The sequence below is a fragment of the Corythoichthys intestinalis genome, chromosome 4 (genome assembly GCF_030265065.1).
Source record: "Corythoichthys intestinalis isolate RoL2023-P3 chromosome 4, ASM3026506v1, whole genome shotgun sequence".
NCBI lineage: Eukaryota > Metazoa > Chordata > Actinopteri > Syngnathiformes > Syngnathidae > Corythoichthys > Corythoichthys intestinalis.
Window position 1 is genome coordinate 28,252,164 of NC_080398.1, and position 17,418 is coordinate 28,269,581.

At 39.7% G+C, this 17,418-nt stretch overlaps 1 protein-coding gene across 2 annotated transcripts in view; it reads left to right on the forward strand.

The window, feature by feature from the left end:
• cacng6b (calcium channel, voltage-dependent, gamma subunit 6b) overlaps positions 1-17,418 on the forward strand; it is a 44,974-nt gene that overhangs the window by 19,986 nt on the left and 7,570 nt on the right. For both annotated transcript variants that reach the window (XM_057833169.1, XM_057833170.1), the window contains exons 3-4: positions 13,073-13,147; positions 14,747-14,884. In XM_057833169.1, the coding sequence (XP_057689152.1) occupies positions 13,073-13,147; positions 14,747-14,884 (213 nt within the window). The remainder of the gene's footprint in view (positions 1-13,072; positions 13,148-14,746; positions 14,885-17,418) is intronic.

Genomic DNA, 17,418 nt, shown 5'->3' on the forward strand with positions numbered 1-17,418 from the left:
CCAGAGGCTTCAAAAGTACTCACAGTTTCTAGTTTATTAGTAAGAAGTAGATATTTATAAACAAAAATGAAGTACTAATTCCGCCCCTTAAAGAGAAAGAGTACCTTTATAATTAGGGTTGTTCCGATCATGTTTTTTTGCTCCCAATCCGATCCCGATCGTTTTAGTTGGAGTATCTGCCGATCCCGATATTTCCCGATCCCATTGCTTTTTTTTTGCTCCCGATTCAATTCCAATCATTCCCTATAATTTTTCCCGATCATATACATTTTGGCAATGCATTAAGAAAAAAAATGAATAAAACTCGGACGAATATATACATTCAACATACAGTACATAAGTACTGTATTTGTTTATTATGACAATAAATCCTCAAGATGGCATTTACATTATTAACATTCTTTCTGTGAGAGGGATCCACTGATAGAAAGACTTGTAATTCTTAAAGGATAAATGTGACTTTGTATATTGTGACTAAATATTGCCATCTACAGTTGTGGTCAAAAGTTTACATACACTTGTGAAGAACATAATGTCATGGCTCTCTTGAGTTTCTACAACTCTGATTTTTCTCTGATAGAGTGATTGGAACAGATACTTCTTTGTCACAAAAAACATTCATGAAGTTTGGTTCTTTTATGACTTTATTATATGGGGTGAACAGAAAAAAGTGACCAAATCTGCTGGGTCAAAAATATACATACAGCAGCGCTAATATTTGGTAACATGTCCCTTGGCCATTTGCACTTCAATAAGGTGCTTTTGGTGGCCATCCACAAGCTTCTGGTTGAATCTTTGACCACTCCTCTTGACAGAATTGGTGCATGTGACGGCCCTGGCCGTTTAATAGTTAATTTTCTGAGATTCTTCCAGTCAGCTGATCGTCACTTCCACCAGCTGGCTGCTTCCCCTCCCACTGTGACGACAGCTGATCGACGCAGGATGGACCGACGATGTCACCGACGCTGATTGGCCACGGAAAAAGGCGCCAAGCTTCTTAAACCTGCTGCTGTCAACGTTCTCGGAGGTCGCATTTGATAGCATTCTGTCGCGGTCCTCCTCGCCAGCTATTTGCTCGCCATTCACTCTTGTTTGCATTTGATCGCTACTTTGATACACTCCCGCTTTTTTCGGTGAGGTCTTTTTGTGTTTATTCATTATTGGATCGTTTTTGTTCACCACTGTAAATAAGAGCACTGAAGCAAGTAAGGGTAAGTCGCCATTTCTGTTCAGCCCGTTTTCTCCTGTTTTGTATAGAGTAGGAAGTTAGGTTAGACGCTGTCTTTTCTTTGTTCCTTTTACGTGATCAGGGTTTAGTTAGCGGGTGAGGTTTAAGTGTAGTTCCTTTTGTTTGTTGTTTTGGCCTGGGCTTACCCTGAAGTCACGCTTCGTTGGCATTCTGTATATATTCACTGCGAGTTTGATTGTTCTGTAAATAAATTTGTGTCCACTCGAATAATTATGTGGCTTGTTTTATGTTACGCTCTTCGCGAGCCGCCTTTGGCACGTAACATTGCAGTTCAGTTAAATTTGATGGCTTTCTGACATGGACTTGTTTCTTCAGCATTGTCCACAAGTTCTGAATGGGGTTTAAGTCAGGACTTTGGTAAGGCCATTCGAAAACCTTAATTCTAGCCTGATTTAGCCATTCCTTTACCACTTTTGATGTGTGTTTGGGGTCATTGTCCTGTTGGAACACACAACTGCGCCCAAGACCCAATCTTCGGGCTGATGACGTTAGGTTATCTTGAAGAATTTGAAGGTAATCCTCCTTCTTCATTATCCCATTTACTCTCTGTAAAGCACCAGTTCCGTTGGCAGCAAAACAGCCCCACAGCATAATACTACCACCACCGTGCTTGACGGTAGGCATGGTGTACTTGGGGTTAAAGACTTCACCTTTTCTCCTCCAAACATATTGCTGGGCATTGTGGCCAAACAGCTCGATTTTTGTTTCGTTTGACCACAGAACTTTCCTCCAGAAGGTCTTATCTTTGTCCATGTGATCAGCAGGAAACTTCAGTCGAGCCTTAAGGTGCCGCTTTTGGAGCAAAGGCTTCCTTCTTGCACGGCAGCCTCTCAGTCCATGGAGATGCAAAACACGCTTGACTGTGGACACTGACACCTGTGTTCCAGCAGCTTCTAATTCTTGGCAGATCTGCTTTTTGGTGATTCTCGGTTGAATCTTCACCCTCCTGACCAATTTTCTCTCAGCAGCAGGTGATAGCTTGCGTTTTCTTCCTGATCGTGGCAGTGACAAAACAGTGCCATGCACTTTATACTTACAAACAATTGTTTGCACTGTTGCTCTTGGGACCTGCAGCTGCTTTGAAATGGCTCCAAGTGACTTTCCTGACATGTTCATTTCAATGATTCGCTTTTTCAGATCCATGTATGTATATTTTTGACCCAGCAGATTTGATCACTTTTTCTGTTAACCCATAATAAAGTCATAAAAGAACCAAACTTCAAGAATGTTTTTTGTGACAAAGAAGTACCTGTTCCAATCACTCTATTGGAGAAAAATCAGAGTTGTAGAAATAACTGGAAACTCAAGAGAGCCATGACATTATGTTCTTCACAAGTGTATGTACAGTGCTGCTCAAAAGTTTGTGAACCCCCTCAACATTTTGGAATTTTCTATTATTTCAACCTGATTTCCTAATCAATCAATTCAGTAGTTTTTTTTTTGTTTTTTTAACAGTTGTGTTGTCGAGACTAAATTAAAAAGAGTTTTCATCAACTGATGTAGGTGCAAAATTGAACTGTTTGGTCACAACCAAAACCGCCATGTCTGGCGAAAAGTCAACACTGCATACCACCAAAAGAACCTTCTCCCAACAGTGAAGCATGGAGGTGGGAATGTCAAGATCTGGGCTTGCTTTTCATCCTCAGGACCTGGACAACTCCACATAGTCCAGGGAATCATGAATTCTGAGGAATATTGTCAAATCCTAGAACATAACCTGACGCCATCTGTTTTGAAGTTAAAGCTTGGCAGAAGGTGGATCATGCAACATGATAATGATCCAAAGCATTCCAGCAATACAACCAAGGAATGGCTGAAAAAGAAGAAGATTCGTGTTCTGGACTGGCCCAGTCAAAGTCCTGACCTAAATCCCATTGAAATGCTGTGGCGGGACCTGAAGCGAGCAGTTCATGCCAGACGCCCATCAAACCTCTCTCAACTGACTGCGTTCTGCAAGGAAGAATGGGCAAAAATCCCCCAAAGTAGATGTGAGAGGATGATTAGTCACTACAGAAACCGTTTGGTTGAGGTAATCTCTGCAAAAGGAGGCGCAATATCCTATTAACTGAAGGGGTTCACATACTTTTGCACACATGATATCTGAGTTTTTCTTAAATCAACCACTTTTGTTAAATAAAGAATGACAATATAACTATTTCTTTTGTTTCAGTCCATTATTTGGAATGTCAGTATTGTGGATTTGGGTATAACTTAACATTTAATAAGGTTATTTTAGTTTTTTTTACAAAAAATCTGACCATCGCTGTGGGGTTCACAAACTTTCGAGCAGCACTCTAAACTTTTGACCACAACTGTAGTGTATTTGTTGAGCTTTCAGTAAATGATACTGTAGCCATTTAACTGTTCTGCCCAAATGCATGATGGGAAGTGCAACCATGACTGTGCGTAGTGGCGCCAATTGATGTATCTTCTCTGCGTTGGGAAATAACATAGGGTGTTAAGAAAAAGATAACTACTACCTTTCTTCCCCACATTGCTTCCCACGATATTTCTAATTATTGAGAGAGGGATTGTAAGGCATTAGTCTATTAAAAAAAGGCTCCAAAGACTGCCAAAATTCACTGTACTCATTTTACGCTACCTTTTAGCTCTATATATAGGTAAAACGGCACCATTATAGATTGAACGCGTGAGTGGGTCGTGCAGCGCATGCGTTAATTGCGTTAAATATTTTAATGTGATTAAGACTCTGGATGAGTGTAAGACACTTTGTCTGTAACCTTAAATACAATTAGAAAACGATTTAATTAAAAAAAAAAAAAAATTTAAAAAGGCATGTCCGATATTTTTTTGCCGATTCCGATACTTTGAAAATGATTTGATGCCGATCGATCGGGACATCTTTATTTATAATGTCCATCACAGTGGAAAGGATTTCATTTTTCTCTTTTAATCAATGTCAGGACTTTTTAAGCCAATCAAATGCGAGTATTCCAGATAGCCCGCCCTTCATTGTGATGTCTCTAATACCCATCATCACATGCACCTGTGTTCGAGTCGCTATTAATGCGTATGCTCATGGGTATTACTGTTGTCACAAAATGGCTGCGCTCGTAAAAATGTTTTTTTCACCCATAATCAGAGGTTAAAAAATTTGCAATTTACATAACTTTTTCTTTTAAACACCCCCACCCCCCAAAAAAAACCCTTACAGGGCAGTCATTTACTGACATTAATAGCAGTAGACGGAATGTTCGTTCAGTCGCCCCTCCCAGTTAAAAATGGATTGGACATCTACTGCCGTCAATGGCCCTGAAACGAGCATTCGCTGCAATTCTTCTGGTTTAAATTAATTGGACCTCTCTCGCCATAAGTAGCATGCAATAATTTAAATACAGTGATCCCTCGTTTTTCATGGTTAATGGGGACCAGAACCCGCCGCGATAAGTGAAAAACCGCAAAGGAGTGCCCCACCCCGCTCCCCTCACCCAAAAAAAAACAAACAAAAAAATTTATTTATTTATTTTTGTGTTTGTTCAATGTATTTATTCAGATTTAGTATTGAAAAAAAGATACACAGAGTACATTGTTTTTTCACTTAAAAAAAAACTTTTATATTTGTATATACATTTTGAAAAATGTTTTTTAAGCACTTCAAATGTAATAAGTATGATAAGTTTTCAACATGTTACTGTCCCACCAAATTATTTTTAAACAACAATATAGCAGAAAAATGCTTAGCTTTATTCAGCGCTTCATTGAGTGAGTCCACTCAAATCCGCTGAAGCTGCTCACTTACACCAGTGTTTTTCAACCTATTCTGTGTCACGGCACGTTTTTACTTTGAAAAAAAAGGTCGCGGCACACCACAAACCAAAAATGTTCCAAAATTACTTTCTGTACAGTATATTTAATTGTAAAATAATCTGTCAATATTTACAGTGCCCTCCATGATTATTGGCACCCCTGAAAAATATGGTTTTTAGCTTCTAATATATATATATTTTTCTAATTCAAACAATATGGGACCTTAATGGAAAAAAAGAGAAAAATCCAACCTTCAATACAAGTGCATTCATTCAGTGGGGAAAAAACCCCACATAAAGAAAAAATTATTTGACATCAAATAATGTGTGTCACAATTATTAGCCCCCCTGGTGATAATACTTTGTACAACCCCCTTTTGCTAACAAAACAAGGTCTGGGGACTGAGATGGCCATGGGAGGAGCTTGAATTTGTGTCTGGTGAACCATTTCTGTGTAGATTTGGCCATATGTTTAGGGTCATTGTCTTGCTGAAAGACCCAGTGACAACCCATCTTCAGCTTTCGGGCAGAGGGCAACAGATTCTGATGTAAAATGTCCTGGTATTTCAAAGCATTCATGATGCCATGCACCCTAACAAGGTTCCCAGGGCCTTTAGAAGCGAAACAGCTCCACAGCATCACTGACCCACCCCCATACTTCACAGTGGGTATAAGGTGGTTTTCGGCATGCGCATCTTTCGTGGCATGCCAGACCCACTTAGAGTGTTTGTTGCCAAGTGGGTCTGGATTGTAAGACTTGTAGTTCTTAAAAGATAAATGTTATTATGAGTTAAAATAAATTAATATTGAAACCCCTCTTGATGTTTTTGTTTTCATACAATTTGTATAATTAGTTTAACTAGTAGGTCGCCATTGTTGTTGACGTCGCAGGGCGGTAACGTCACGTGGTTAAGCTAACGGGCTTCCATAGTATGTTAGTGCTATATTAGTAATCTGTTCAACCCTTTCAATTTGAACCCGAGAGGAACATTAATGAGCAAGACAGCACTGTCGATGTTTCACAAAATGAGCAGCAAAAGCAAAATGAACAGGTACGATGGGATGAGATGAAAATAGGAAGAAAAAAAAACGGTGTTCTGCCAAAATGTGCTACACCGCTTTTTTCAGCTTGTTTTGTTTCGAAGCATACAGACTAGGGCTGGGCGATATGGCCTTAAGTACGTATCACGATAAATTGAGCATATTTACCTCGATAACGATAAATGACGATAAATTCGCCCAAGCGAACTGTTATATAATTTGAAAATTTGAATCAATGCATGGAATACAAATTAACCGTTTCTCATTAAATTTATTCATCCAGCTTCCAATTTAAAAATCGCAAATGCAGTCTAAACATTAAGTATTTAAAAGAAATCTTGTAAACAATAAGAATTCTAGTGTGAAAATTTATAACAGCTTGCATGACTTGAAAAATGTACATTACACAAATCAACATGACGACTGTGCAAACATATTATTCTAACCCAAATGACTTGTAGCTTTAACAGTACACTTCAGACAACTTATTGGTAATGGCTGCTGTGAAATAATTATTCAAAACAAGTGTTTACGTCAAGGTTTTTTTTTTTTGTTTTTTTTTTTCCCCCGAAACATTTTTAATACATGCACCCCCCTACACAAACACAACCAGATTAAGGCTGAATTGCTCTGATGCCAATGAAACATTTAAGGTTTTATTATGGCAGAATAAAGTAAACACATACAGAAAAATAGCTGTGGCCATTAAACTGTCGTATTATATATAGGCTTCACTATTGGATTGTACTTTATGCTGAGTGCTTTACCATCATGAAACCTTTCAGAGAAATCAAACAGAGATGCCAAATAACGCTACATGAAATCCGTTCCCAGTCCACTCATTAATTTCAGCCGTTTCGACAAGGTTAGAGCCGCTATCCGACTCTTTCACGTTCATTTGTAGCCGCTGTTAGCCGCTAGCGTTAGCCTGTGGCTTGGCTACCAGAACAAAGCATTGAAAGCATCCTCTCCTGATATCGTGAGAACCAGGGAGGACAGCGGGTGAAAGTCCGTCTGGAACCCGCCAAGAGTTTACTTAATGTCGGGTGAAAGTTTGGCGAAGCTAACTTAAGCCCGACTCCATCCCGTTTACTTGTGGCGTTAGCTGCTAGCGTTAGCCTACCGGGCTTCTGTTTGTTTGGCTTCCTGAAAACCACGTGACTCCATACGTAAGCACACTGTCTGCTTTCTTAAAGGGGAATGAACATAGCCGAACAACACAGCGCCAAAGAGGAATGAAAAGACTGTATTTTCTTGTTTTATTAAATTACCGAATTTACCGACATGGTCAAAATTACGTCGGTCATCGTGAAGAATTTCGGTGATGGTCAATTTTCGGTTTACCGCCCTGCTCTAATGCAGACAGAACATACTAAAGATAGCTTAAGAAAATACTTAAATGTTAGAATTTCAAATAAGAGTCGTTTAAATATGCTGCGTGACTAATGTGGTCAACAGATCAACAATCTGCTTTAAAGCTACCACAAGAAAACACAATGCTTTACTCATTTGCTCCCAAAAATGTACAAATACGTTCTATTTTTAATTGTTTCAGTGTCCCAAAAACCTATTCATACGTCTGTTACCTTTTTTTTTTTTTTTTTTTTTTTTTTACAAGAGCATCTCTAGGTTTTGTTGCACCTAAACTGCAATGCACAATGCTCAAAACTCATTTTAAAGCAATAATACTGGCCACTGGAGGGCAGTAGCGCATTTTGTAAGAACTCATCTCGGGCCAAGAAAGGAAGTGAAGAAAAATAGTCAGGAAACGGAAGTTGGAGGGATCTTGTGTAGACGCGTGAGAATTTGAGAAAAATGTGGAGAACGATCGAAAAAAAAGGCAAACTGGAGGAGTGGTTTGAAAAGAAAACGAAACCATAGTCAAAGAAGGATAAAAAAAAAAATCTATCTTGATGAGACAGACGGTGACGGCTACAACAGCGTCAGGTTCCACACGCCTTCTGCGGAGCTCACGTTGCGTTACTCCTGAGCCCGGGTTTGAAACCAACGATGAATATGATGAAGATGATGAAAAAAGTGGGACCGATCTTGATCCGGACTCATCAGATTACTGGGAGCCACCTCATTCAACCGGGAGCAGCTGAGAGCTTTCCCCGTTGACATGTGGGCAAATAGTTCAACAGTTCAATAGTGTAGTTATGTGTAAATAAATTGTTAATTTGCAATCAAAAGCTCTATTTGTCTTATTGCTTATGTTATTTCGTAGAACAAAAACATTATTCAGAGGTTTGGGTTGTCACAAAAGCGAAAAATAGCTGTGTTAAAGTCAAAGTTATGTTTGAAATGTATGTTTTTACAAAAAGCTCAATTTCTCTGTTTTTTCATCAGAAATTGGAAAATTGCTCAAACTAAGCAATTTTCTAATGTTGGTTTCTAAAGAATGGAAAAAGATATGAACTAACTTTTTTTCTTATGAAAGAAGAGAGTCTAATCTTTCTTTTGGTGGGTTCCATGTTTATATAGCAATACAACAGAATTTTCTGTGGGCCTTGCAAAATCAGTCAAAATCCAGCAAAACGCCCGGGAGCGAAGGGCCTTGCTCCGGTGAAAATGGCTGGGAGTGAATGAGTTAAAAGTATGAGAGGGAAACACATGCAAAACGTATTTTGAGGCAATGAAAAGGTAATAAAAGACTCAATAAAAACACAAATAGAAGTACTCGCCGCTTTTAACCGATGAGGGCATGTGTTGGACGCAGGGCCGGAGTGGGACTCATTTTCGGCCCTGGAATTTCATGCCTCAGACCGTCCCACTCATTTAAAATAATGTTATTATACATACACGTGTTAAGTTCAGTGTTCTCTAAAGCCGTGTACTGTAATTCTGTGTATATAAAATGTGTATAATATGTAATATAAATGTGTATGCATATGTAAAATATACAGGTCAATTGCATCTAACATCTATCACTTTCAAATGTATAGTTTGATTGCAATCTAATTTTTGATAAATAAATGAGCCACTATTATCATTTGGGCATAAAATGTGACCATATTAGAATTGAAGCTTGCTTGTTCACACTGTTACAATGCCTCGCCTGTTTTTTCAACACTGACAGCATCAATGGCAGCAATCCCATCCTCACCACTTCCACTGCCACTGACATTAAATCACATATTAAAGAAATAGTCAATTTTGAACATAACAATGCATTCTGATCAATTCAAGTCAGCTTTATGGCACTTTAAAAACGCCACGTAATTGATTATATTAATTCTAATTTTCAATCACTGAACAACATTGCAATCCTACCTTCCAGTTCTGCACCTGTGGTGTGTTCATTATGGCTAATGCTTGCTGCCACATATCCCTTGTGAGGTGCTACAAGAAGCCAAAGTTTCCACAATTACATATTGTCGTATCACACGGTGCAAGTTGTATTTTATTCGCCATCTGGCCTTACCACTTTCGTTGTAATCCTCTGTAGTTTGAGGCAGCGAGGTCGCTGCATGAAAAAAATTAGCTATTTTTGCGCATTTTGCAGATTCTTTCACGAGTGCTTTTCTCTTTTTAATTATTTTTTTCAGCGCCACCCTTGCTCTTTTTATCAATCCGAGCACCGAGATAGCAGCTAATTTGGCTCAGTACAGACTACAATTAGGGGGCAGAGCTGACTGCTGTATTTTTCGTCTGCACACGTGAGGATGCGTCTGGGAAAAAACAATCGGGAATCGTCCAGAAGCTCCCTATTAGTCACTCCGGGCCTGGTTGGACGTCTCGCCACGTAGAAGGAATTGCAGAACACGGGGTTACTGCAAATTCCTTGTACGCGGCCTCAAAAACACTTTTACTTTTTACTTTTAACATTGTGTTTTCTTGTGGTAGCTTTAAAGCAGTGTTGATCTGTTGACCACATTTGTCACGTAGCATATTTAAATCATCCTTATTTGATATAACTACGTTTAAGTATTTTCTTAAGGCATTCTTTAGTACGTTCTGCCTGTATGCACCCAAATAAAACAAGTTGAAAGCGCAAGGTAGTACTTTGGGTGTCAAATTCGCCTGTTGTAGACGTTTCGCAGATGTAAAACATTTTGGCGAAACATGGGTAGTATTCGTCGATTGACAGTGACAATCTAGGACGTCATCACCCCGAGTGTCTATTGCAAGTATAAAAACATGGCACCCTCCATAGGTCAAAACATGTACTAAATATTATAGATTTTTAGATCAATGTCAATATTTTATGTGTTTCTAATAAGAAATTAGGTCAGGGTCAGGGTTGTTAGGGAACAATTGTGGCTTGTTGGAGCCTACAAGTCTTTAAGTCCAAGGTTCCCTTTAATCAGAAGTGGAACATTGATTGGTTACATTCAAATCACTTGGTTTGGATAAAAAAAAAAAACAAGCCTCTTATAAAAATGTTTTTTGTTGTTGTTTTTTTTTTACACCTGGTGGTTGAGCATTAATATTTTTAAATTAAGTGACATATCAAACAATCACATTGTTTTCCTCATAGTAGAACAACCAAAGACTCGCCCACCCATCCTTTAAAAAATTGTAACTGACACACTGTTTCAATGGCACACGATGCTTGGATTCCATTAATCAGCTTTTCATGTCTCAAATTTAAATTGTTTCTTGTTGAATTTTGTGGATTAATTTACTCACATGCCAGATACATTTTACACATTAAAAATAAACTGGAATTTGCTCATTCGCTGCCATTGACAGCAACTGATGTCCAATCCATTTGAAATCCACCACCAAACTTCACTGTTTTGTGGCAAAAGGTGGATTTTTCAGATGAATATTCCATTGAATTACACCACAGTCGCCGCAAATATTACAGGAGACCTACTGGAGCCCGCATGGATCCGAGATTCATTCAGAAAACAGTGAAGTTTGGTGGTGGCAAAATCATGGTCTGGGGTTACATCCAGTATGGGAGTGTGCGAGAGATCTGCACGGTGGAAGGCAACATAAATAGTCTGAAATATCAACAAATCTTAGCTGCCTCTCACATTCCTAACCATAAAAAGGGGACAAATTCTGCAGCAGGATGGTGCTCCATCACATACTTCAATCCCTACCTCACAGTTCCTCAAGGCAAAGAAAATCAAGATCCTCCAGGACTGGCCAGCCCAGTCACCAGACATGAACAGGATGAAAGAGGAAGCATGGAAGACGAAACCCAAGAATGTTGATGAACTCTGGGAGGCATGCAAGACTGCTTTCTTTGATGTCCCTGATGACTTCATCAATAAATTGTGTGAATCATTGCCGAAGCCCATGGATGTCATACAAAATATTAAATTTGGATCTCACAGCACCACTACTTAATTCGCTTATGTTAAGTAACATGTTTTTGTCTTTGAGGTACATTTTTTTGTTCAATAATAAACTCTGAATGAACTGAATAAACTTTTTTAAACCTCTCAAAGTCCAAACAGTGCAACTTTCATGAAATTATTGTCACATTCTGCTGCTGGCTAGATTGTGTTTTGTTGCTGGGCTGGTAGTGGGGGCGTTCCTGACATCGCACTTGAATCCAATGCAGGCTCATCAACGCAGCATTTAAGCACGGGTGATCTCAGAGAAGGCTGCCGAGATATTTGCCTTGCTGATCGCTATTTGACATCTGGCACAATGATCTCGCTACATTTGCTTGTTACACCCCTGCATTGGGTTTTTCTGTTAGTGTGCTGCTCTCGTTTGTAACCGCTGCCTATCGTCTTAGTTAACCTTCTAGTTAACCTTCGAGTTTGTCCGTCGACCTGCTGTCATGGACTCCTTTTGTTATTTCTACTATCCCGCGATCGCGTGTTATTTTTTGTTTGCAATCATTAAACCCTTTTATGTATCCCCCGCTTGTTGTCTGCTTCGAGGTTCAACCTTGTTTCCGCATTTGCGGACGCTAACAATTATAAGTAATAATAATTGACCACAGCATCCCGTCTCTCCTTTTTTTCGGGAGGTGGGAGTCCCTTATTTCTATTTCTGAAAGGTGGCAACCCTACTTTGGAAACACTTCCCAAATTACTGCGGCATTTCTTTCAGTAAAAGACAATAAAAGTAAAGTAGACGAAGTGAACTGACCAGAGATTGTTGCTCCGGTCCAGTGGCCTTCTTCCTCTGGATAGCAGTCCTGCTCTTGCAGGCTCAAATTCGTTGTGTTCGTTCACGTTTCGTCTTCAAATGTTTTATCAAGTTCGAGGTATTGAAACTGGCCGATTTAACTCCACATCTCCAAACTTTCAGGCCGCAAATCTTGCATGCAGCCATTGATTTTAATCGACGGGATTTCTATTTGGAAATATTTCCCGACCGCCGCCATATTTCCTGGTTTGTTTTTCGTCCATATGAAAAAGCCCCCTTTTGATTGGTCAGGAGTGGCTATTGGCCCGCTCTCATTGGTCTAGAGCAGGCCAATAGCGATAGCTGCTTGGTGTTCACGTGTCATCAGACAACACAGAGACAGAGTGTAGTGAGCGCCAGGAGGAGAAAAAGGCTGTGGTCAAATGTTATAATAATGGACCGGTAAATGGTATCGGCGCCGTCTTTGTTGGTACTCGCCGATACCGATACCACCATTTCGGGCCGGATCAGCGCCCCCTGTCGATACTAGTATCGGTATCGGTGCATCTTTAGTTATTAGCTATTGTTCCTGCAAAATGGATAAACGACAAGACTTTTGTCAGGGACTGTACAATACTTCTTTTAATTGCCAGAAAAAATACTTTTTGACAATTTCCAAAATAGAGAGCATAAGTGAAAATATTAAAAAAGTAAACAAAACATACCTGCACTTCTCTATAATAATGAAGTATGTTTTACCTCCCACCACTGCTGGCAGCGCCATATGTGCAATGTGTGTGTCTGTACGTATTCCGACTCAACACTTGGCTATAAATAGAAATTATGCCTTGAAGGACAATAGTGTGTGCATGGATGCATACGTAGAAGACACATTGCACAAGACCAGCAGCCATCCGCAGCACATGTGTGCATGCATATACACTATGTTGTACTAAAGTTACCTTTTCCTCCACAGAATCCAACTGCACCTACTTCAAATTCTTCACCTCGGGGGAAAACGCTGTCGTCTTCAAGAAGACGACAAGCAAAAGTAAGGCACGATTTTATAATGAATGGAAAACATACAAAATCTTTTTGTCATTCGTCTTTGCCGTCATCTTCACTTATCAATGGGATGCCCGTTACTAGGACTACTGATAACATCAAGGCCTCACTCACACATACTGGCACAGCCTATATGGGTTGCACCTGTCCATGTTCACCTGCCAGAAAATTCTGTTTCAAGTTGGGCCAAATCAGCACGTAGCTCATTTTCCACCAACATTTGGCTTATCAACTCCAAGGAAGCAATGGGCAAATAGGAAACATATTTATGAAATGGTGGCAATGTATAATTCATGTGTTTTTCATATTGCAAAGTGTAATCCTAACATTAATCCCTCAAAAATAATAAATAGGAATTAGTGTTGCCACAAACGATTATTTTCATACTCACACATTTCTGAGTAAGTGGGAGCTTCCATGATCCTAATAAATTTAATAATAATTAAATAAATTATTATATAATAATATTATGTATATATATTAATAATTTTATTAAATAAAAATGCGCGTTGATACGACGCACATAAAGGCAACTTCAATTTAAAAAAATTGTTAGAACGTTGTATGGACTTACAATCCGCTAGCTTGTTGTTTCATGGTGTCTTCAAAAATTACAGCTGGGTGACGGCGCTTCAAGTGTTCGTTCATAGCCGACGTGCTACCGTGGTGTGCGAGCTCAGCTTAGCAAAGAGTACATACATTGGCACCCTCCATATTTTCCTTGAAATAATTCCTATTCTGGTCCGCCTTTCGCGTTATGCCGCTTTCACCGTGTTACCAATTTTGCCCTTCTTGGTAATTGGCGGTGTTTTCAACTCCTCGCCGTAGTGAGGAGTGAACCGGCGATTCAATTGGCTCGTTGTCATCGGTTCGTCCGATTTCCTCCTCAGGAAGGTGGCGGCGTACATACAAACACCGAGAGGCCTCGGATGGCTTTTTATGGATACTTTTATTGACCAAAACAAAAACGTGGGGGATGCAGCCACTTAACTCCGCGCTACCCGCGCATTTACCCAAATCACACCTATCTCGCGCCCTGTTTCTCGCTCGCCCACTTTCTTCCTCTCCACTCAATCTGACAATGCTGGTCACATTGAGAATAACAGTGGCCCCCTTGGAGGTGCCGGTAACAACCGCTTGCATCGCGAGCGCCTGCCATACTTTATCCGCGTGTAATTTTTTTTTAACCCGTCATTACCCGTCGACGGTATGTTTTGCCTGTCGACGCATTTACGTCATCGATGACGTCGACTAGTCGGGACAGCTCTAATTATCATTATTTCCAGTGAGGACTAACGAATACAAGGGGTAATGGAAACGCAGCTTATGTAACTGTCAGTTTTCTGGAGTTAAAAGTAGATGTTTCATAATATTTTGTTAATTACAGAGTTTATCAATATTTCCAGTGAGGACTAATGAGATCAAAATACTAACCGAAATTGGACAATTCTTAGGTTAATAATGTATATTTTGATGATCAATTTGTAGACCTGTCATGAACACATGTCCAATCCTCTGCTATTCCCCCACAATTCCTAAACCACCCCCCATCATCTCTGGATTGTCAAATTTGTCACTCTTCTAGACTTAAATCTGGCGGCAGCCGTTTTGGCTCTCCTAAGTCTCACCATGATGGTGACGGGCTCCATTTGCATCATCATGACTCTCAGCAAAGGTGTTTCCTTCTTCCTCAAGCCGGCGTCCTTCTGCTTCATCTTCTCAGGTTAGAACCTTCGTCGACAGAGTGACATTTTTATAAACAGTGTTGTTTTTGACAGCCCTTTTAATTTTTGTCTTGGTCATAGACTTTTGGATATTTATACAGTATTTAGTAAGTAGTATTTAGTCATATTTTAGTCATCTTAAAATGTGTTTAGCTTAGTTTTTGACATAAATTTTGTCCAGTTTTAAGTCGACGTTTACTGAAAATGTTTTTGTCTGTAAAGTTAAAAAAAATTTACTCCAAAAATAAACAAATAAAGTTTTCCAACTATTTCGAATGAACATTGACAGACGAGCACATATTGTAGCGTCTACAAGGACAACACCAACTTGGTGATAATACACACTCAACAGGAAAACATTACATTATTTTCTTATAATTATATCCACCTGGACGCGACGAACTGTATGTAAAAAAGGTTGTCCGAGAGTTTAAGAGGGAACCAAAGATAGAAGGACATGTAGTTCTTAAAAGATAAATCTTAGTATGAGTTATAATAATTTGATATTAAAACCACTCTTAATGTTTTTCTTTCAAAGTCGCCATTGTTGTTGACGTTGCAGGGTGGTGACGTCACATGGCCAAGCTGCCGGAATTCCACATGTCACTTTTTAAAAAACAAAAAAAAACCAAAGTTATGCTTTAATTATGTAAGGTAGCACGCCACAAGGTGTCAATGGCGAGTTTTAAATTAATTAGGATTCAAGCCAATGAGTGCGTTTTGTCCCTTGACTGACGCCATAGTTTTCCTTTAATCCAGTACTTCTCAAATAGTGGGGCGCGCCCCCCAGGGGGCGCAGAGGGAACCAAAGATAGAAGGACATGTAGTTCTTAAAAGATAAATCTTAGTATGAGTTATAATAATTTGATATTAAAACCCCTCTTAATGTTTTTCTTTCAAGGTCGCCATTGTTGTTGACGTTGCAGGGTGGTGACGTCACATGGCCATGCTGCCGGAATTCCACGTGTCACTTTTTAAAAAACAAAAAAAACCCAAAATTATGCTTTAATTATGTAAGGTGGCACGCCACAAGGTGTCAATGGCGAGTTTTAAATTAATTAGGATTCAAGCCAATGAGTGCGTTTTGTCCCTTGACTGACGCCGTAGTTTTCCTTTAATCCAGTACTTCTCAAATAGTGGGGCGCGCCCCCCCAGGGGGGCGCAGAGCGATGCCAGGGGTGGCGCATGTGACCTTGGGGAACATGCTTTTTTATTTATTTTTTTGCCGTACTTGATTAAAGTGTACTTGTGCATCCACTCAGTGGGTGGCAGTGGCGCTCTCATTTTCGGAGTGCGCGCAGTATTTTTGAACTAAGCAAGAGCACAGTCCACACTGCACACAGAAAAGAGATATGAAGAGCTGTGCGCTGTTTTCGAAAGCCGTTTTCCGGCTTTTTTTTCCTGGTACAACACCGGACTCACGCAGCGACCCACTGTCTTCTCCGGTTCTCACGTGTCCGCCCGAGAAGTGCCATTTTCGGCTTGGGATCGTCACGACGACCACCCTCACCTACGGTTCTCCCTTGGCCGCCGAGAATGCGCTTTTTTCAGGTCGTTCGCCTTTTGGCTTTGACTTTTAATACAGTGGGAGATGATGAAAGACCACTGTTTACTGTGTCTAAAAATGATTACAGCGGACAGCCGGAAGCCAAATCAAATGAGACGCCACTTAAAGACATTAGACCCCAATCTCATTGATAAGCCGCTTGATTATTTTTCATCGAAAACGTGCCGTATATTGCCAACAATCGTCCCGCTTTGTCAGTGTTATATCAGTAAACCAGTGAGCACTGTTAGCATGCGCAGTGCAAAATAACCCCACACCATTGCAAAGGAGGTGATACTGTGAGCGGCGAAAATAAAAACGGTCCTTCTGTCCAAAGACATTTTTTTCCTTCCATTCAGTTTTGTTTTTTCGGTCAAATTTTTTGGCATATTGTCCTCATGGGTTAATGTTTCTAACCAAATTGAATTTGTTTTTATTTACTGATTTTATTACATTTTATTTTTCAATATCAAATGGCCAAAAATGTACCTTGAGTGTATTTTTACGGTTTGGATGTGACTTTCTTTTAAATTGAGGCAAATTGTTGCGCGTTAAGTCTTTTCTGTTACAAACAAAACAATGTAAATAAAATTATACTTTATTTTAAGTTGATCTGTTACTTTTTTTCTTTAATAGAAAAAAAAGACACAATGTTAGGCTGAGGCGTACTTATGATTGTAATTTTATAGACAAATGATACTATTCACAGTGGCGGCAGAGAGTTTGGGGGTGGCGCGAAACATGTACGTCTTCCTTGGGGGGGGGCTTAAGAGAAAATAATTGAGAAGCACTGCTTCAATCCAAAGTGGGGTGAGTAGGCAGAGAGAAATGACAGTGGACACAGGCGTTGACATTCGAAGCTCGGACCGCGCCGTTTATTGGCATAAGCTTCGGCAACTCCTTCACAACAAACATAAGTATCATATAGTGGAAATACAACAAAAATAATCTTCATATCTTTAAAAAAATAATGTTCACAAAAAGAAA